The sequence below is a fragment of the Mobula birostris genome, chromosome 6 (assembly GCF_030028105.1).
Source record: "Mobula birostris isolate sMobBir1 chromosome 6, sMobBir1.hap1, whole genome shotgun sequence".
Lineage (NCBI taxonomy): Eukaryota > Metazoa > Chordata > Chondrichthyes > Myliobatiformes > Myliobatidae > Mobula > Mobula birostris.
The window spans coordinates 99,221,915-99,243,795 of NC_092375.1; the positions used below are offsets into that span (position 1 = coordinate 99,221,915).

At 42.6% G+C, this 21,881-nt stretch overlaps 1 protein-coding gene across 1 annotated transcript in view; it reads right to left on the reverse strand.

The window, feature by feature from the left end:
• Positions 1–21,881, reverse strand: part of esd (esterase D/formylglutathione hydrolase) — a 99,531-nt gene that overhangs the window by 58,937 nt on the left and 18,713 nt on the right. Inside the window, exon 2 of the mRNA XM_072260930.1 lies at positions 19,849–19,924. Coding sequence (XP_072117031.1) covers positions 19,849–19,916 — 68 coding nt within the window. The 5' untranslated portion in view covers positions 19,917–19,924. The remainder of the gene's footprint in view (positions 1–19,848; positions 19,925–21,881) is intronic.

Sequence of the window (21,881 nt, forward strand, 5' to 3'; positions counted from 1 at the left end):
CAAGTGCTTTGCTGTAATCCATTTACACTACATCTACTGCTCTCCCTTCATCAATGTGTTGAGTCACATCCTCAAAAAATTCAGTCAGGCTCAGAAGGCAAGACCTGCCTTTGACAAAGCCATGGTCACTATTCCTAATCATATTATGCCTCTTCAAATGTTCATAAATCCTGCCTCTCAGGATCTTCTCCATCAACTTACCAACCACTGAAATAAGGCTCACTGGGCTATCTCTACTCCCTTTCTTGAAGAAGCGAACAACATCTGCAACACTCCAATCCTCCGGAACCTCTCCTGTGCTCATTGATGATGCAAAGATCATTGCCAGAGGCTCAGCAATCTCCTCCCTCGCCTCCCACAGTAGCCTGGGGTACATCTCGATCGGACCTGGAGACATATCCAACTTGATGCTTTCCAAAAGCTCCTGCACATCCTCTTTCTTAATATCTCAAGCTTTTCAATCTGTTGTAAGTCATTTCTACAATTGCCAAGATCTTTTTCCGTAGTGAATACTAAAGCAAGTATCCATTAAGTACCTCTGCTATCTCCTCCAGTTCCATATACACTTTTCCACTGTCACACTTGATTGATCCTATTCTCTCACATCATATCCTCTTGCTCTACACATACTTGTAGAATGCCTTGGGGTTTTCCTTAACCCTGCTTGCCAAGGCCTTCTCATAACCCCTTCTGGCTCTCCTAATTTCATTCTTAAGCTCCTTCCTGCTCGCCTTATGATCTTCTAGATCTCTATCGTTACCTAGTTTTTTGAAGCTCTTGTTAAGCGCTTCTTTTCTTCTTGACTAGATTTACAATAGCCTTTGTACACCATGGTTTCTGGTCTGTTTCGTTGCCTGGATAACTGTGACTCTATATGCAAACAACAGGAATTCTGCAGATGCTGGAAATTCAAGCAACACACATCAAAGTTGCTGGTGAGCGCAGCAGGCCAGGCAGCATCTGTAGGAAGAGGTGCAGTCGACGTTTCAGGCCGAGACCCTTCGTCGGTCCTGACGAAGGGTCTTGGCCTGAAACGTTGACTGCACCTCTTCCTACAGATGCTGCCTGGCCTGCTGCGCTCACCAGTAACTTTGATGTGTGTTGCTGTGGCTCTATATCCCTGGTTCCTGGTCTGTTTGGAAACTATGACTCTGTATCCCTGGTTCCTGATCTGTTTGGATAACTGTGGTATAAATGAGAGCAAAGGCGACCTGAGGTTTGATCGATCTTAGTGTCTTGCTGAATCGGAAAGGTCGGATACACGTCGTATCGAAGCACTAGAGCATATTGAGGTGACTGAACCGAATGCTTGGATGCTGATTTAGGAACCCAGCCAGACTGAAAGGGTCAGGGTGTTAGGACCCAAGGCGAATGATGGGCCAGTTCAACTCGTTGCACAACGTTTACCCGGCTCTGCGATGAACTACTGGTCTCGGACTCTCTTTGTGGACTTCAGTTCAGAATGTTATTTGCTTGCGGTTCTCGTTTGCATGATTTTTCTTCCCCCTCTGCACATCGGGAAAAATGAAAACCATTCTTTGTTTTTTAAAAGGGTTCTCTATTTTGTGGCTGTCTGTTAGGAGACAAATCTCAAGGTTGGATAATGCACACATACTTTGAAAATAAATCAACTTTGAAATGTATAAATATTCTCTGCTTCTGTAAATGAATCTATAGACTATAAAGGGCCTTTTTTCCACAGTTTATCTTTTTAAAATAATTACTTTGTAACCATTTACCATTCTATAATCTGTGATATTATGCAAGACTAAATGAAATAGAAATATTGTTTAAAAAATAACCAACCAGGTTCAGAATCCAAAATCACAATTACAAAAGCCATGATAGCACCAAATTAGGAAGCTAGTTAATAATGAATACTAAAGAAAATAAGTTCATAAACTACTGGCCTAGGTGCAGAAATGTGGCAATGTGCAAGTGGCTAGATGCAAACATCCCACCTCTCCTGGAAGTTCCAGAAGACTCCCGCATATTGATAGCAACTCATGATGCCCGGAAATTATATAAAATATCCTGGAAATCCATTTTTTGGAGAGGGAGAGGGGGAGCGGGGAAGGGGAAGCAGGAGCGAGAGAGGAAGAGCAAGCATCCTGATTGGTCTCTCTTCGTGCTAAGTAGACCTAGTAGTTTTCTCTGTAGGCGAGCTTTACAGTCGACCTCAAAAATAATGACAGTGTTGCTCGCTGCACTGTTTGCAACAGTGACTTTTCTATTGCCCATGGTGGGTTATAATGTAAAAGACATGTTGAGGTGAGTTTAACGGGTGTCATTCGTTGATTAGCATAGCTAATGATATTTAAACTAGCTGGCTAGCTGCTAAGGAGCTACTCTATTGATGTCCTATGTGATGAGGCCAAACTGTAGACTTGCTTAAAGTTGTAATAGAATAAACATGATAATATAATATAAGTACATATTTTAACGTCACATTTTCTGCATATACCCAACTTGGTCTACAGATTAGACAAAATCACTAAAGTATTACATACACCCTTGGAGGTCGACCGGGGGTCAGCGGGGGAGAATATAGGGTTGCGGGGGTCGGGGGTGCTACCTCCATGAAATGAGTTTTTGCAGGGTGGGATGTCTGTAGGTGGATTAAATAAACTTGGGAAATAGTCTAAATGAGTGGAAGAGGAAAAGAGAACTAACAATACACATTTACAAATCATTAAATCATTAGTGGTGGAGGCGGATATGATAGGGTCTTTTAAGAGACTTTTGGATAGGTACATGGAGTTTAGAAAAATAGAGTGCTATAGGTAAGCCTAGTAATTTCCAAGGTAGGGACATGTTCGGCACAACTTTGTGGGCCGAAGGGCTTGTATTGCGCAGTAAACATAGATCAGGATGTACCTGGATTGTAAGAACTGTAAAAAAAGACACTAATCTACTCTGAGCGATTGAAGTTTGGATAGAGATGCATCTTTCTATGATGTTATATGGTAGAGGTACAGCTCTGATCTCCATACTGCTGGGAGAACACTAAGGTACTGAGACGGGTTAAGAGTAGATTTACAATCACATTATCAGAACCATGGCATCACGACAGGAAAAACAGGCAAGGTTACTTACTCACTCATAAAAATGATGGGGGATGATCGGAAGCATTAATTAAAATTACAAAGATAGGGAATAACCAAAGGGAAACGGAGGATCTAAAACGGGGGATTTCAAAATTGACTTCTCTACTTAATGACTGGTTCCACTGTTGGAACTTCCTAGCACCACAGGTAGCACTGGAGGTAAATAACACAAATGTACTGTCACAAGGCTGGCCAAATAGAAGGATACATTTTGTTAACAAAGTTACAGAGTTACCTTTGGAACATTAACATGGATTACCTGAGCAACACACATCCAGCATCTGCAGATTTTCTTGTCTCTGAATGGATTACCTGATTCTGTATTCAATTACAGATCAACTGACCCAAAATACCAATTTCTGTGCTGAAAATACTACGAGATACTATTTTACACTTTCTACTACTTAACCACTAACAAAAGTTACAAAACATTATTAACTTTTGAAAGAAACACTTGAAATGAGAACATGATGAATTCTGCAGATGCTGGAAATTCAAGCAACACACATCAAAGTTGCTGGTGAACGCAGCAGGCCAGGCAGCATCTCTAGGAAGAGGTACAGTCGACGTTTCCGGCCGAGACCCTTCGTCAGGACTAACTGAAGGAAGAGTGAGTAAGAGATTTGAAAGTGGGAGGGGGAGGGTGAGATCCAAAATAATAGGAGAAGACAGGAGGGGGAGGGATGGAGCCAAGAGCTGGATAGGTGATTGGCAAAAAGGATATGAGAGGATCGTGGGACAGGAGGCCCAGGGAGAAGGAAAGGGGGGAGGGGGGGAAACCCAGAGGATGGGCAAGGGGTATAGTCAGAGGGAGAGGGAGAAAAAGGAGAGAGAGAGAGAGAGAGAGAGAGAGAAAGAATGTGTGCATATAAATAAATAACGGATGGGGTACGAGGGGGAGGTGAGGCATTAGCAGAAGTTAGAGAAGTCAATGTTTATGCCATCAGGTTGGAGGCTACCCAGACGGAATATAAGGTGTTGTTCCTCCAACCTGAGTGTGGCTTCATCTTTACAGTAGAGGAGGCCGTGGATAGACATGTCAGAATGGGAATGGGACGTGGAATTAAAATGTGTGGCCACTGGGAGATCCTGCTTTCTCTGGCAGACAGAGCGTAGGTGTTCAGCAAAACAATCTCCCAGTCTGCGTCGCGTCTCGCCAATATATAGAATGCCACATTGGGAGCACCGGACGCAGTATATCACCCCAGCCAACTCACAGGTGAAGTGTCGCCTCACCTGGAAGGATTGTCTGGGGCCCTGAATGGTGGTAAGGGAGGAAGTGTAAGGGCATGTGTAGCACTTGTTCCACTTACTTGAAATGAGAGGTTTGTTTGAGAACAAGACAAAACTATCATTGTTGTGACTGATAAAATAAATCAGCAAAGGTCACAAAGAACACCGTCTCTTCTAGATCAGTCATCCTCTCAGTTTACAATGCCAGATTTCAAAATCTAGTTTCGTATGTAAAGGTAGGAGAATTAAAGATAACAGCATACACTTTGCTTGCAAATCTGAAATTGTCTCAGGCCACAAACACCTCCACCTCATACATCATTCAGAAATAACCAACAGACATCACTTTATATTAAACTCTACTATTAGATACACTGCATCAAAAATATTCCAATGAAATCGGTTGTCCATGTATTTAGCTACTTAAAAATTTATCAAATCAGTAAAATTAGTTCAACGTTGCAAAAGTATGCCATAGAAAGTTTCAAAATATTCTTCTGTAATTGCTAAAGTCACTTACACAAAGTTTACAGGCTGAGATTCATTACTATATCCTTAGAGCTTTCATATTGCTATCGCTTGCAACATTAGTAGTTAAAGAGACTGTGATATTGAATTGCTTGGATTGCAGTACCAGAGGGACACCAGGGACTGCTCTGTATGTCACTTCACGGAAACATGGCTTACCTCCTCCATTTCAGACACAGCACTGCAGACAGATGGCCTTCCCTATCTATGCAGAGGATTTCAACCAGGCCAGCTTGAAAAAGCTTCTGAACAACTACCACCAACATATTTATCACCTGTGCAACCAGAGGAGGCAGCACACTTGGCCACTGTTACCACCATGGAGAGTGTTTGCCGCACCATCCCAAGCCCACACTTCGGAAAGTCTGATCACCTGGCTGTACTTCTACACTCAGTATATATGCAGAGACTAAAGATCGCAGCACCATTGCTGAGGACCAAGGAGGTATGGTTAAAGGAGGCAGAACAGCGCTAACAGGATTGCTTTGAGTAAGTGGACTGGACAATATTCAGGATCTCATCTTCGGAAATGAATGACAACACCACAATTGTCACCAACTTCATCAAGATCTGTGTGGATGTGTGTGAACCTTCAAGAACATACCAGACACACTCAAACCAAAAGATGTGGATGATTCAGGAGATTCGTAGTCTGCTGAAGGGTAGATCTGTGGTAGTCAAGACCAGTGATCCTGAACTAATATCAGAAGTCCAGGTATGACCTACGGAAGGCTACTTGCTCTAGGAGCAAGAAAACAATTCTAACTGAAGTTAGAGACAGGATCAGATGCGTGTGAGCTCTGGCAGGGATTGCAGGGCATTACTTCTGACAAGGCAAAACCTAACACCACGAGTGGCTATGATGATTCACTCCCAGATGAGCTAAATGCCTTTTGAAAGCGAAAATAAAACACTTGTACAAATCTGCAGGATCTGGTGATCCCGCAATCTGTCTTGGAGGCAGATGTCAGAACATCTTCCATGAGGGTGAACCCTCACATGGCATCAGGCCCTGTTGGAAAACCTGTGCCAACCACCTTGCAGGAGTGTTGAAGGACATCTTCAATCTCTTACTGCTGTAGTCAGATACTCCCACCTGCTTCAAAAGGGTGGCAATCATACCAGTGCCAAGAGGAGCAGGTGAGCTGCCTCATTGACCATCATCTAGTGGCACTCACATCTACAGTGATGAAAAGTTCAAAAGTTCATAGTTCAAAATAAATTTTATTATCAGAGTACACGTCACCATATACAACCCAGAGATTCAGACACTTTTAAAGCATATATTCGTGGACAAATTATTTCATATTCTGGACTGAAAAAGTGAACTAACAATGAAATACTTAAGCTGGTTGACAAGATCAAAGAAATTGACAAGAAATATTCTATTACTCCTAATCAGGAGCTTTATAAAGAGAGAGTTGAACTTCAAATGGAACATAGTCAATTACTATCATCTTCGATTGAAAATCAATTAATTAAAACTAGGAGTCAATTCTATATACATGGTGATAAAACTGGGAAACTACTGGCTAATCAACTGAAATCGGCTTTGGTTAAATGCCAGATTGTTAAGATTCGTAAAAAAAGATGGTACTCTGACGGTTGATCATAATGAATATTCCAAAACTACCACCCAATGAATGTTTAAAACTAGGTGTACCTATTACGGTAGAAGAAATAAAAAATGCTATTTCTTCGATGAATTCAGGTAAAGCACCTGGTCCAGATGGTTATACAACAGAATTTTTAAAATCCTTCTCTACTATACTTTCTCCTTGGTTATGTAGACCCTTTAGGGATGCAGTATCTATAGGCAAATTACCTCAATCTTTTTATCGAGCTTTTATTTCCCTAATTCTTAAAAAAATGATCCTACTGAATGTGCATCTTACAGGCTTTGCTGAATTTGGATTCTAAGATTTTTTCTAAAATATTGGCAAAGAGACTGGAGAATGTATTGCCTCAAGTTATTTCTAAATTATTAAAAATCATTCCTCCTTCTTTAATATTAGGAGATTAATGAATATTGTTTATACTTCTTTACCTAGAACTCCAGAATGTGTCATCTCATTGGACGCTGAGAAAACTTTTGATAGAGTCGAATGGACATATTGGTTTAATACGCTTGAGAGATTTAATTTTAGTCCGATATTTATACCTTGGATTAAATTGATATATATTACTCCTTTGGCTTCAGTATTTACCAATAATCAAAGATCTCCCTTCTTTCAGTTATTCCGTGGTACTAGGCAGGGTTGTTTTCGCTAACAGAAGGTGTCTTCACTGTTACGATAAAAGACAGTGCGCGCCCCGATCAGCCGCTCTCCCCCGGATTCGGAACTACATTCTCGCCGGCATTGCTTAAACACGTGCGTGTGAGCAGCTGTTTGCAAGATGAGTTCTAAGGTATCGGAAAAGCCTAAAAGAGCTCGTAAGGGTGATACACTTAGCGTAAAACTAGACATAATTAAGCGTTTCGATCGTGGTGAACGAAGTAAGGACTCAGCCTAACACACTATCATCAGTGTGCTCGATGTCTTCCCGATTCCCGTAAGTGATACTACACTGTACATACATTACTTCTACTTTATTTTATACTGTGTATTTTTACGTGTTATTTGGTATGATTTGGCAGCTTCACAGCTTAAAGGTTACTGGAGAGCACTTGCGCTGTGTTTCTGCCGAGAGCGCTTGCGCCGTGTTTTTGCCAAGAGCGCTTGCATGAGATTTTCACTACGGAGAACAGTGCGGCATTGATTGTAGAAAAGTATTTCTACTTTATATAGGCTGAGTATTTATCATATCATTCCTGCTTTTACTATATGTTACTGTTATTTTAGGTTTTATGTGTTACTTGGCATGATTTGGCAGGTTATTTTTGGGTCTGCGAACGCTCACAAATTTTTCCCATATAAATAAATGGTAATTGCTTCTTCATCTTATGACATTCCAGCTTACGAACCGTTTCACAGGATAACTCTACCTTTGGATGGCAGGGGAAACATGTATATATTTCTAACCCTGAGAAATCCATTCCGGCAGTATTATCTTTGCTTGCTCAGTTTAGTAGTTTTTCTGGTTACAAACTGAATCTTGGTAAGAGCGAACTTTTACCATTAAATATGCAGGTTCCCATTTATAGATGTTCACAATTCAGAATGATTACTGACTATTTTACTTATTTGGGGGTTAAAATTGCTTAGAGACATAAGGACCTATTCAAGCTCAATTTCTTACCGTTAATTAGTCAGGTTAAACAATTGCTTACTAAATGGTCCACACTGTCTCTACAAACAACAGGAATTCTGCAGATGCTGGAAGTTCAAGCAACACACATCAAAGTTGCTGGTGAACGCAGCAGGCCAGGCAGCATCTCTAGGAAGAGGTACAGTCAACGTTTCAGGCCGAGACCCTTCGTCAGGACTAACTGAAGGAAGAGTGAGTAAGGGATTTGAAAGTTGGAGGGGGAGGGGGAGATCCAACATGATAGGAGAAGACAGGAGGGGGAGGGATAGAGCCAAGAGCTGGACAGTTGATAGGCAAAAGGGGATACGAGAGGATCATGGGACAGGAGGTCCAGGAAGAAAGACAAGGGGGGGGGGACCCAGAGGATGGGCAAGAGGTATATTCAGAGGGACAGAGGGAGAAAAAGGAGAGTGAGAGAAAGAATGTGTGCATAAAAATAAGGAACAGATGGGGTACGAGGGGGAGGTGGGGCCTTAGCGGAAGTTAGAGAAGTCGATGTTCATGCCATCAGGTTGGAGGCTACCCAGACGGAATATAAGATGTTGTTCCTCCAACCTGAGTGTGGCTTCATCTTTACAGTAGAGGAGGCCGTGGATAGACATGTCAGAATGGGAATGGGATGTGGAATTAAAATGTGTGGCCACTGGAAGATTCTGTCTCTGGAGACAGCTTATCCACTGATGTCTGCTGTAAGCCTACTGACTCTCACAGCTATCTGGACTATTCCTCTTCTCTTGCAAAAACGCCATCCCCTTCTCGCAATTCCTCCGTCTCCGCCGCATCTGCTCTCAGGATGAGGCTTTTCATTCTAGGACGAGGGAGATGTCTTCCTTTTTTAAAGAAAGGGGCTTCCCTTCCTCCACTATCAACTCTGCTCTTAAACGCATCTCCCCCATTTCACGTACATCTGCTCTCACTCCATCCTCCCGCCACCCCACTAGGAATAGGGTTCCCCTGGTCCTCACCTACCACCCCACCAGCCTCCGGGTCCAACATATTATTCTCCACAACTTCCGCCACCTCCAACGGGATCCCACCACTAAGCACATCTTTCCCTCCCCCCCACCTCTGCATTCCGCAAGGATCGCTCCCTACACAACTCCCTTGTCCATTCGTCCCCCCCATCCCTCCCCACTGATCTCCCTCCTGGCACTTATCCGTGTAAGCGGAACAAGTGCTACACATGCCCTTACACTTCCTCCCTTACCACCATTCAGGGCCCCAAACAGTCCTTCCAGGTGCGGCAACACTTCACCTGTGAGTCGACTGGGGTGATATACTGCGTCCGGTGCTCCCGATGTGGCCTTTTCTATATTGGCGAGACCCGACGCAGACTGGGAGACCACTTTGCTGAACATCTATGCTCTGTCCGCCAGAGAAAGCAGGATCTCCCAGTGGCCACACATTTTAATTCCACATCCTATTCCCATTCTGACATGTCTATCCACGGCCTCCTCTACTGTAAAGATGAAGCCACACTCAGGTTGGAGGAACAACACCTTATATTCCGTCTGGGTAGCCTCCAACCTGATGGCATGAACATCGACTTCTCTAACTTCCGCTAGGCCCCACCTCCCCCTCGTACCCCATCTGTTACTTATTTTTATGCACACATTCTTTCTCTCATTCTCCTTTTCCTCCCTCTGTCCCTCTGAATATACCTCTTGCCCATCCTCTGGGTCCCCCCCCCGTCTTTCTTCCCGGACCTCCTGTCCCATGATCCTCTCGTATCCCCTTTTGCCTATCACCTGTTCAGCTCTTGGCTCTATCCCTCCACCTCCTGTCTTCTCCTATCATTTTGGATCTCCCCCTCCCCCTCCAACTTTCAAATCCCTTACTCACTCTTCCTTCAGTTAGTCCTGACGAAGGGTCTCGGCCTGAAACGTCGACTGTACCTCTTCCTAGAGATGCTGCCTGGCCTGCTGCGTTCGCCAGCAACTTTGATGTGTGTCCCATTGTCTCTATCACTGATTGGCCGAATTAATGCTATTAAAATGATTATTTTACCTCAACTTTTATATTTATTTCAAGCGGTACCAATTTTTATTCCTAAATCTTTTTTTGATACTATTGATTCTAAAATTTCCTCTTATATATGGCAGAATAAAAATCCCAGGTTAAGTAAAAATATTTACAGTAGTCCAAGAAAGATGGTGGTTTAGCATTGCCAAATTTAAGATTCTATTACTGGGCAATTAATATTCGATATTTAATATTTTGGACACAAAAGATTGGGAGATAATTCCAAGTCCACAATGGGAAAACCTTGAAGGTTACTCTGTACAAGGGATTTCATTGGTTTCTATTTTAGGAACTTCACTTCCCTTTGTATTTTCTAAATTGAATAAACAAATGGTTAATCCAATAATTAAACATACATTACAAATATGGTTTCAATTTCATAATTTTTTTGGTTTGAACAAATTCATATTATCAAGCCCTATTATATCTAATTTTTTTTCCAATCCTCGGTTATGGATCAAGCCTTTTTTGATATGGAAAATGAAGGGTATAACAAGTTTCCGTGATTTATTTCTGAATAAATGTTTCCTGTCTTTTGAACAGTTATCTAATAAATATAACTTGCTCAGATCCCATCTCTTTAGATATTTACAAATAAGAATCCTTTTAAATACCACACTGCCTACCTTTCTGATTTCACACCCTACTGATATCATAGACAAAATTTTAGGTTTAAATCCTTATCAGAAGGGATTAATAGCAACTATTTATGATACAATTATGAAAATACAGTCAGGTATATCTGATAAAATTAAAAATGAATGGGAAAGGGAACGTCAACTTCGCCTACCTATAGAAAAATGGGGGAAAAAATAGTTAGCTCTTCCTCTATATATGTCATGGTCCGGTCCGTGAAGTCCGCATTCCAGTTCACGGTCCGGTCCATGGATTCAGGACTCCGGGTCTTCCAGCTGTCCCTCGTTGGTTGAGTTAATCATGGGCACCTGATTCCCATCTTTGGCTTGGAATATAAGTAGCCTTGGGGTTGAGTGTGGGCTGCTGGTTTGTCTTATCAGTCCCCCTTAGAGCAACCTGCTGATGAAACTATATGTGATTTCTATGCCTGGTAGGAGGACCATTGCTTCATAGAGCCTTGTTGCCACTTGTTGGAGTAGTCTTTGTGGTATGAATTTGGCTGTTTCCCAGGCCAGCTGAGTGGTTGTCAGCCACTCTGAGCTAGGTAGGGATCTGGCTGTTTCTGTAGCCAGCAAAAGTTGCTGGCTGTAACTGTGACTTGGAGCAACCCTGAAGCAGAGATGGAACTGTCTGTTGTTCTTTGGTGTTTGTCTCTCCTTGTCCTTACCTCTGTGGGGTAAGTCAGGCTGTTTTGCTGTTGCCCTGTGGGGGGACATGTCTGTCTTGTCTTTGCCTCTGTTGGGTAAGTCTAGCTGTTCTGCTGTTACCCAACAGGTGGACCTGTCCCACCTTGATGTGGAGAGGTTGAGTCCTGGCTTGTCTTGGTATAGTCCTGGCTCTATGTCTATGTATTGTCCTGTCTCATGTTGGTGTCCTGTTAACAATGAGTCCCAGCTTTTTGAAGGACAAGTCCCAGCTCTATGTTGATGTTCAGTTCCCAGTTGGTTTCTCAGCTCCAGCCTCTGAGTTATCAGCCTCTGCATTTCAAGACAAAGATCCTGCAGCCAAGCTCCAGGAACACTAGCCTGGAGGATCCTGCAGCCAAGCTCCAGGAACACTAGCCTGGAGGATCCTGCAGCCAAGCTCCAGGAACACTAGCCTGGAGGATCCTGCAGCCAAGCTCCAGGAACACTAGCCTGGAGGATCCTGCAGCCAAGCTCCAGGAACACTAGCCTGGAGGATCCTGCAGCCAAGCTCCAGGAACACTAGCCTGGAGGATCCTGCAGCCAAGCTCCAGGAACACTAGCCTGGAGGATCCTGCAGCCAAGCTCAGGCCTCTAGACCCCAGCCACGTTCTGTCCTGAAGCCATGTCATGCCTGGTTCTGGGGTCCGAGCCCGAGGCAAGACCCAGGTTCTGGGTCCTTGTCCAGGCTCGGAGTCGAAGCCTTGTCTCCTAGTCCATGGTTTCTAGTCCTGGTCCCACTTTCCCTAGCCCAAGTCTGCGTTCTTGTCTCTGCTCCTGGTCTGAATCCTGTCACGTCCCTACTCTAGTCAAGTCCTGTTCTTTGTACTTCAGTGTCTGTGTCTTGCATTTGGGTCTGTTCCCAACGCCCCATTGTGACAATATGTGCTAAGCATATGCTGATACAATTTAAGGTAGTGCATAGGGCCCACATGTCTGAGGATAAACTAGCTTGCTTTTACTCCAATATAAATCCTATTTGTGACAGATGTCACTCTGAGGTGGATCCTTTGACTCATGTTCTGGTCCTGTCCTCTCTTGGAAACATTTTGGAAAGATATTTTTGATATTCTTTCAACAGTTTTGCGTTTTGATTTACAACCCCATCCTATTACGGCAATTTTTGGTTTGCCAATGACGGAACATAGATCTTTATCCTCTTCAGCCTGTCGGATGATCACATTTGTTACATTAATGGCCAGAAGATCCATTTTATTGAATTGGAAAGAGACCACCCCCCCCCCCCCACTACATTTCAATGGTTTTCCCAAACTATATCACGTTTCAATTTAGAAAAAATCAGAAGTATCATTTTTGATCCTTCGGTTAAATTTAAAGAGACTTGGAAGCCATTTATTCAACATTTTCATATGATGTAGTTTGACCTTTTCCGAATCCTTTTTATTAACTTGGAATATATGAATAGAGGAGTGGAGTTGACAACATTAATGAATGTATTCGATCTAATATATTGGTTCAGCCTTGTTTTGTTCTGTTTGCTTTTTTGGGGGGTTAAGCCATTAGTGTTTTTTTAGTTTTTTCTGTTTTTTTGGGGTTTTTCTTTACAATATCCTTTTCTTTTTATTTTTTTTCTCCATGATCAACTATATCAAGAGTTTGGAAGTCTATTACACTTGGACTATTTGTAGTCTTTTGGATATATTTATTAATAATAAGGTAATTCCAATCTTTGTATCATCATTGTTATTATGTTTATGAACTTGAAAATTAATAAAAAAAATTAAAGAAAGATTCATTTTCCTGTGGGCATACTCAGCAAATCTATAGAATAGTAACTATATTGATCAATGAAAGATCAATTAGAGTGCAGAAGATGACAAATTTCGTAAATACAAATAGCAATAAATAATAACATGAAATACCAAGATAGAGTTCTTAAAGTGAGATCATTGGTTATGGGAACACCTCAATGGATGGGCAAGTGAGTGTACTTATGCCCTTTTGTTCCGGAGCTTGACAGTTAAGGGGTGGTGACTGTTCTTGAACCTGTTAGTGTGAGTCCTGAGGGTCTTGTAACTTCTACATGATGGCAGCGGTGAGAAAAGAGCATGGCCTGGGTGGTGAGGATCTTTGATGATGGATGCTGCAATGTTTCATGTAGAGCTTGCAGAGAGACATTGAGAGATTGATAATATTGTACATTGTACCCTCAGTTGAGTGGAGGAGGAGGGCTCACCAATAAGGCCAGGAAGGAATATCCATCTGTAATTAAGTCAAGGCCTAGCAAAGGGAATAACTGATAAGGACTGGACAGCACATCCATCTATAATTAAGCCTTGATTTAGCAGACTCTCTTATCTGTAACTAAGTTTCTCACCAACAGACTTGGTGGGTGTACCAGTTCAAATAACATCTTGCAACAGTAATGTATGGGGCTTACTACGTATAAATATATGGCTGTAACCTGAGGGAGCGGGCCCACTTGTCAGACGGTGGCAGTACTTGCGTGCCTTCCCTTTGACAACTGGGTCTCAAACTCCTGTAAGAGGATGTACAATAAACTGTGGTAACTATAAGCAGCTGGTCTCCTGAGTTTTTTTCAGATTTGACTTTAACATGCCGGTGACACAACTCTTATTGGCAGAATCTCAAGTGCTGACAAGATGTACCGTGGAGAGCATTTGAACTGGTTGCATCACCGTCTGATATGGAGAGGCCACTGCACAGGATCAGAAAAAGCTGCAGGAAGTTGCAAACTCAGCCAGCTCCATCATGGCCTCCCCAGCATCAAGGACATCTTCAAAAGGCAATGCCTCAAAAAGCCATCCATCATTAAGGACTCTATCACCCTAGACCTGCCCTCTTCCCATTGCTACCATCAAGGTGGTGGTACAGGAGCCTGCAGACAGACACTCAATACCTTAGGAACAGCTTCTTTCCCATCACCATCAGATTTCTGAATGGACAATGAACCCATGTACTCTACCTCACTATTTTCTTCTTTTATTTTGTTCTGTTTTTGCACTACTTGTTTAACTTCATATACACACATCTCATTTATGTATTGGATTGTACTGCTGCCATGAAGCAAAATATTTCATGGCACACGCCAGTGATATTAAACCTGATTCTGAAAGTCAGCACATTAGCTCTAGTATTAAAATGATCCTTAAATTTTACTGCATCTGTGTTAGGGCCATTGGCTCCCAAATCTGTAAACAGTGATGACACTTGTCTTTGTCCCAAAGGTTAAAAAAGAAGCACGCCACAGAAATAATTATTAAAATGACATCTAATATACTACTACTGTGTGCAAAATATGTTCAAACATGTGAAGTGAGAAGCAGAGATTTTGTAAAAGATCAGATCCAGGAACAATAATTCCATAGACTTTAACTGGCTAAGGTTATTCGTAAGCTGGTTCACAACAAGAAAGGTGCAGGATATAAATACACAGTGCCTTGTAAAAGTATTTGGACCCCAACCCTTTGTTCACATAAATGAGTATTACAAGCAGGGATTTTGGATCAACTTAACTGAGTATTTTTATTTGTGAATCAAATGCTTTTTTTCCACAGTAAAGCCCAAACAACAAAGAAATTTGTAAAGCATAAAAACTAAAAATTCAAAATCTGATATGTCACTTCAAATGTATTCATCCACCTTTGCTCAGAATTTAGTTGAACCACCATTTGCAGCTATTACAGCCAGTAGTCTTTTTAAATAAGTCTCTCTTAGCTTTGCACAATGTGATGGAGTAAGATTTGCCTGTTTCTCCTTGCAAAGTTTCTCAAGCTGTGCTAAGCTAGTTGGGGAGCAACCGTGGACAGCATTTTTGGGGCTTTGTCAGAGATGTTTAATAAGGTTAAGATCAGCACTCTGACTGGTCCAGTCAAGGATATCAAATTTCATCATTTGAGGACACTCCATGGCTGCTTGGACAGTGTGCTTCCTCTCCAGTTAAGCTTTCTGGCAGAGGCTAGCAGGTTTTTATCCAAGATCTCTCTGTATTTAGCAGCATTCATCTTCTCATCAATCCTGACCAGATTTCCAATCCCTGCTGCTGAAGAGCATTCCCATGGCATGATACTCCCTTCACCATACTGTACAGTAGGGATGGTGTTACCTGAATGATGCACAGCTTAAGGTTTATGCCCCACGTACTGCTTAGAGTTGAGGCTAGAAAGTTCTACCTTAGTCTCATCCAACCACAAGACCTTCTTCCACATCTTTACAGCATCTTCTAAGTGATGCTTTGCAAAGCCTTTATAAAAAGAGAAAACCTACAACACAATACAGGCCCTTCAGCCCACGATGCTGTGCCGAACGTGTACCTTAGAAATTACCGAGGGCTACCCATAGCCCTCTATTTCTCTAAGCTCCATGTACCAAACCAGGAGTCTCTTAAAAGACCCTATCGTTTCCGCCTCCACCACAGCTGCCGGCAGCACATTCCACGCACTCACCACTCTCTGCATAAAAAGCTTATCCCTGACATCTCCTCTGTACCTACTTCCAGGCACCTTAAAACTGTGCCCTCTCGTGCTAGCCATTTCAGTCTGGGAAAAAGTCTCTGACTATCCACACAATCAATGCTTCTCATCATCCTAAACACCTCTATCAGGTCACCTCTCATCCTCCGTCACTCCAAGGAGAAAAGGCCAAGTTCACTCAACCTATTCTCGTAAGGCATACTCCCCAATCCCGGCAACATCCTTATAAACCTCCTCTGCACCCTTTCTATACTTTCCACCTCCTTCCTGTAGTGAGGGGACACATCTACAACCACTCCTTGCCTTCTGTGGGCAAGCTAATTCTGGATCCGCAAAGCAAGGTCCCCTTGGATCCCATGCCTCCTTACTTTCTCAATAAGCCTTACATGGGGTACCTTATCAAATACCTTGCTAAAATCCATATATACTACATTTACTGCCCTACCATCAATGTGTTTAGTCACATCCTCAAAAAATTCAATCAGGCTTGTAAGGCTTTGACAAAGCCCTGCTGACTATTCCTAATCATGTTATCCTCTCCAAATGTTCATAAATCCTGCCTCTCAGGATTTTCTCCATCAACTTACCAACCACTGAAGTAAGACTCACTGGTCTATAATTTCCTGGGCTATCTCTACTCCTTTTCTTGAATAAGGGAACAACATCTGTAACCCGCCAAACCTCCAGAACCTTTCCTGTCCTCATTGGTAATGCTAAAATCATTGTCAGAGGCTCAGCAATCTCCTCCCTCACCTCCCAGAGTAGCCTGGGGTATATCTCATCCGGTCCTGGTGACTAATCCAACTTGATGCTTTCTAAAAGCTTCAGTGCATCCTCTTTCTTAATATCTACACGCTCAAGCTTTTCAGTCTGCTGTAAGTCATCCCTACCATCGCCAAGATCCTTTTCCATTGTCAATACTGAAGCAAAGTATTCATTAAGTACCTCTACCATCTCCTCCGGTTCCATACACACTTTTCCACTGTCACACTTGGTTAGTCCTAACCTCTCACATCTTATCCTCTTGCTCTTCACATACTTGTAGAATGCCTTGGGGTTTTCCCTAATCCACTCTCACCAAGGCCTTCTCATGGCTCCTCCTGGTTCTCCTAATTTCATTCTTAAGCTCCTTCCTGATAGCCTTATAATTTTCTAGATCCCTCTCATTACATAGTTTTTTGAACCTTTTGTAAGCTTTTCTTCTTGACTAGATTTACAACAGCCTTTGTACACCACGGTTCCTATACCCTACATCCTTTCCCTGTCTCGTTGGAACATACCTACGCAGAACGCCACGCAAATATCCCCTGACCATTTGCCACATTTCTGCCGTACATTTCCCTGAGAACGTCTGTTCCCAATTTATGCTTCCAAGTTCCTGCCTGATAGCATCATGATTTCCCCTTACTCCAATTAAACACTTTCCTAACTTGTCTGTTCCTATTCCTCTCCAATGCTATAGTAAAGGAGATAAAATTGTGATCACTATCTCCAAAATGCTCTCCCACTGAGAGATCTGACACCTCACCAGGTTCATTTCCCAATACCCAGATGAGTACAGCCTCTCCTCTTGTTAGCTTATCTACATATTGTATCCAGAAACCTTCCTGAACACACCTGACAAACTCCACCCCATCTAAACCCCCTGCTCTGGGGAGAAGCCAATCAATATTTGGGAAATTAAAATCTCCCACCACAACAACCCTGCTATTATTACACCTTTCCAAAATCTGTCTCCCTGTCTGCTCCTCGATGACCCTGTTACTATTGGGTAGTCTATAAAAAACACCCCGAGGTTATTGACCCTTTCTTATTCCTAACTTCCACCCACAGAGATTTCGTAGACAATCCTTCCATGACTTCCTCCTTTTCTGCAGCCATGACACTATCTCTGATCAGCAGTGTCACACCCCCACCTCTTTTGCCTCCCTCCCTGTCTTTTCTGAAACATCTAAAGCCTGGTATTCGAAGTAACCATTGCTTCCCCTGAGCCATCCAAGTCTCTGTAATGGCCACAACATCATAGCTTCAAGTACTGATCCATACTCTAAGCTCATCCGCTTTGTTCATGATACTCCTTGCATTAAAATAGACACATCTCAAACCATCGTTCTGAGTGTGTCCCTTCCCTATCACCCGCCTATCCTCCCTCTCGCAGTCTCTAGGCTTTCCAAATTTGTGAGCCAACTGCCCATTCCTCCATCTGTTCAGTTCGGTTCCCACCCCCCAGCGATTCTAGTTTATATTCTCCCCGATAGCCTTAGCAAACCTCCCTGCCAGGATATTGGTCCCTCTCAGAATCGAGTGCAACCCGTCCTTTTTGTACAGATCACTCTTGCCACAAAGAGGTCTCAATAATCCAGAAATTTGAATCCCTGCCCCCTGTTCCAATCCCTCAGCCACACATTTATCCTCCACCTCATTCTACTGACTGTCACGTGGCACAGGCAGTAACCCCAAGATTACTACCTTTGAGGTCCTGCTTCTCAACTTTCTTCCTAACTCCCTGTAGTTTGTTTTCACGACCTCCTCCTTTTTCCTACCTATGTCGTTGGTACCAATACGTACCACCTCTGGCTGTTCACCTACCCACTTCAGGATGTCGTGGACGCGATTAGAAACATCCCAGTCCCTGACACCCGGGAGGCAAACGACCATCCGTGTTTCTTTCTTCGCCAACAAAATCGCCTGTCTGACCCCCTAACTTTAGAGTCCCCTATTACTGCAGCCATCCTCTTCCTTTCCCTACCCTGCTGAGCCACAGGGCCAGACTCTGTGTCAGAGGCACAGCCACTGTTGCTTCCCCCAGGTAGGTCATCTCCCCCCACCCCCCGCAACAGTACTCAAACAGGAGTATTTATTGTTAAGGAGGACAGCCACTGGAGTACTCTCTAGCCTCCTACTCCTCTCCTGACTGTTACCCACTTATTTGTCTCCCGAGGCCCCGGTGTGACTGCTTGCCTATAGCTCTTCACTATCACCTCCTCACGTTCCCTGACCAGACGAAGGTCATCGAGCTGCATCTCCAGTTCCCTAACCTGGTCCCTCAGGAGCTGCAGCTCAAGGCACCTTTTGGCAAAGATTTTTTTTTAAGCCAGGACTTCTTCCTTACCACACGTTTTGCAGCAAGGTCTTAGAGACTGTGGAGCCATGAACTTCATCTTCAGTTGGTTTCACAGTAGCCTCTCTTACAGGTGCCATTCTTCTCCAATGACTAAGTTTAGCGGGGAGGCCTGACCTGGGCAATGTAGCTGTGGTTTCATATTTTTTCCACCTTTTCATGATGGACGACACTGAGCACCAAGTTGTGTTCAGTGCCTTTGAGATGGTCTTGTCCCCTTCCCCAGAATTGTGCTTTTCTGTTAATATTTCCATGACCTTGAATGGTCGTTTGTCTTCATCTTGGTCTGATCTGTTGAAAATCAACCTTACAAAAGAGTGGACATTACAGAGAAAGGAGGCATTCATTCTTATTGTTGGACCTTACGGAGAGAGGAGGCATTCATTCTTATTGTTGGACCTTACAGACAGAGGAGGCATTTATACTTATGAATATTCTTGTTGAATACAGATGATCCTTCAATTTTCTACATCAACAAATTGGGTGAGTTAGTAAGGTAATATATTGCACCGGAGGAAAATTAGCACAGTAATTACAAAGATGATGAATACTCTTTCAGTCTCAGCATTTTGGTTTTTAATTTTTAGTAAATTGTTGACAGTGTTTGGAATTTTTCTTTAGATTTGACATGATGCTCAAAAATCTTATTTCACTATCTTTTAAATTTAGAAAATGAGAATAACATGTGAAGATAGTTGTGGGGGTTGAATACTTTTTCAAGGCACTGTAATTAGTTTCTTCATTGTCTTTTGATCAAAATCTTGTGATTCACCATAAAATAATACCATGGTTCAAATATAAATAAATTCACATACCTGTCATGTTCGTATACCTTCTGATATCCTCCAAAGCATTTAGCACTTGAAAGTTGGACCAGAGTCATTTTTGTTACTGTAACAAATCAAAGGGCTATTAGTTATGTTTCTCCAATAAGTGCATACAGCTAAACTATGTAAATGCTAACACACAATCAGTCACAATCCTGACTATTATTTGGTGAGAGAGTGAGTGTCAAGCTTAAAATCAAGGCAGACTCCCATTCCTGGATTGTGGGAGATGCTACAGGCTGAGATAGAAAACTTTGGTAGCACATCACATGATACTCTGGTGTCCTGTCCAATCCAGATCTGTAACTAAAGTCATTCACCATTTCAGGACATTTCCTCAAGTGTTCTGGAACCACCAATTTCCTTTTGAAGTGCAGTCATCTTTGCAACATGAAAAGAGCCAGGAGTCTTTTCTAGTTAACTATATATTCTCTTCACTTGAAGCATACTGACTGAAACATTCAGTGCTGTTCACAGTATGGTCACTTCAAAAATATCAAATGCAAGTTGGACTTGGACATTATGAACAGAAGGAACAGGAACAGAGAAATTGTCTCTCAATTCAGAAAGATGCCTTTTAGCTCAACATGCCTACACCAACCATTACCCCAATCACCAGAACCTGGTCCCAAACAAGAGAAAATCTACAGATGCTTGTAAATCAAAGCAACACACACAAAATGCTGGAGGAATTTAGCAGGCCAGGCAACATCAAAGAGTAAACAGTAGACATTTCGGGCCAATCCCTTCATCAGGACAGGCACTGACCTCCTGAAATATGTAGAACTAGAGTGGTTGAGGAAGGGAAGGAAATGTAACGACTATTCAAAAATGCAGAATAAATGCAGGTGTTATAACTAAAGAGAGAGAGAGGTTGAGGAGAAAATTGCAGACCCTTTACATTGAAGGTTTGAGGTCAAAGTTCTAAGTTGAAGTTCAAAGTGAATTTATTATCATCTTCTCTTTTATTCACCCTCTCCCGGTTTCACCTATCACCTACTACCTTGTATTTCTTCCTCTCCTCCTCTCCCCCTACCTTCTTACTCTGACTTACTTTTTTTTTCCAGCCTTGATGGAAGGTCGTAGACCGAAATGTCCACTATTTACTCTTTTCCATAGATGCTGCCTGGCCTGCTGAGCTCCCCCCAGCAGGGAAAACCTTCTCTCCATTGAGTACATTTCCATGAAACACTGCCACAAAAAAAGCAGCATCCATCATCAGGGGTCCTACCATCCAGGTCATGCCATTTTCTTGCTACTATCATCAGGAAGGAAGTACAGGAGCGTTAGGTCCCATACCACTAAGTTCAGGAACAATTACTACCCTACAACCATTGGGTCCTGAAGCAGCGTGGATAATTTCACTCACCTCAACTCCAAACTGATTTTACAATCTACAGACTCACTTTCAAGGACTCTTACAACTCATGTTTTCGGTATTATTCTTTTATTTACACAGTTTATCTTCATTTACATATTGATTGTTTTCTGGTCTTTGTTTACAACATTCATGTTTTTTTGTAACTTCTTTGTATTTGTTTACTTCTCTTGTGAATGCCTGTAAGAAAATGCATCTCAGGTAGTAAGTACCCTGATGAGCCCTGATGAAGGGTCTCGGCATGAAATGTCAACTGAACACTTTTTGCATAGATGTTGCTTGGCCTGCTGAGTTCCTTCAGCATTGTGTGTGTTGTCAGGGTAGTATATGGGTGACATACATGTATCTTAATAATAAATTTACTTTGAACTTGAATTTAGAACTTTGACCTCAAACCTTGAATGTAACGGATCTGCAATTCTCTCCTCAACCTCTCTATCTCTCCTTATTTCCAACAACTCCATTTATTCTGCCTTTTTGAATGATCATCACACTTCCTTTCCTTCCTCAACCACTCCAGCTCCATTTCAGGAGGTCAGTATCAGCCCTGATGAAGGGTCTTGGCCTGAAACACTGACTGTTTACTGCCTGACCTGCTGAGATCCTCCAGCATTTTATGAGTGTTGCCCTAACCTTCTCTGCC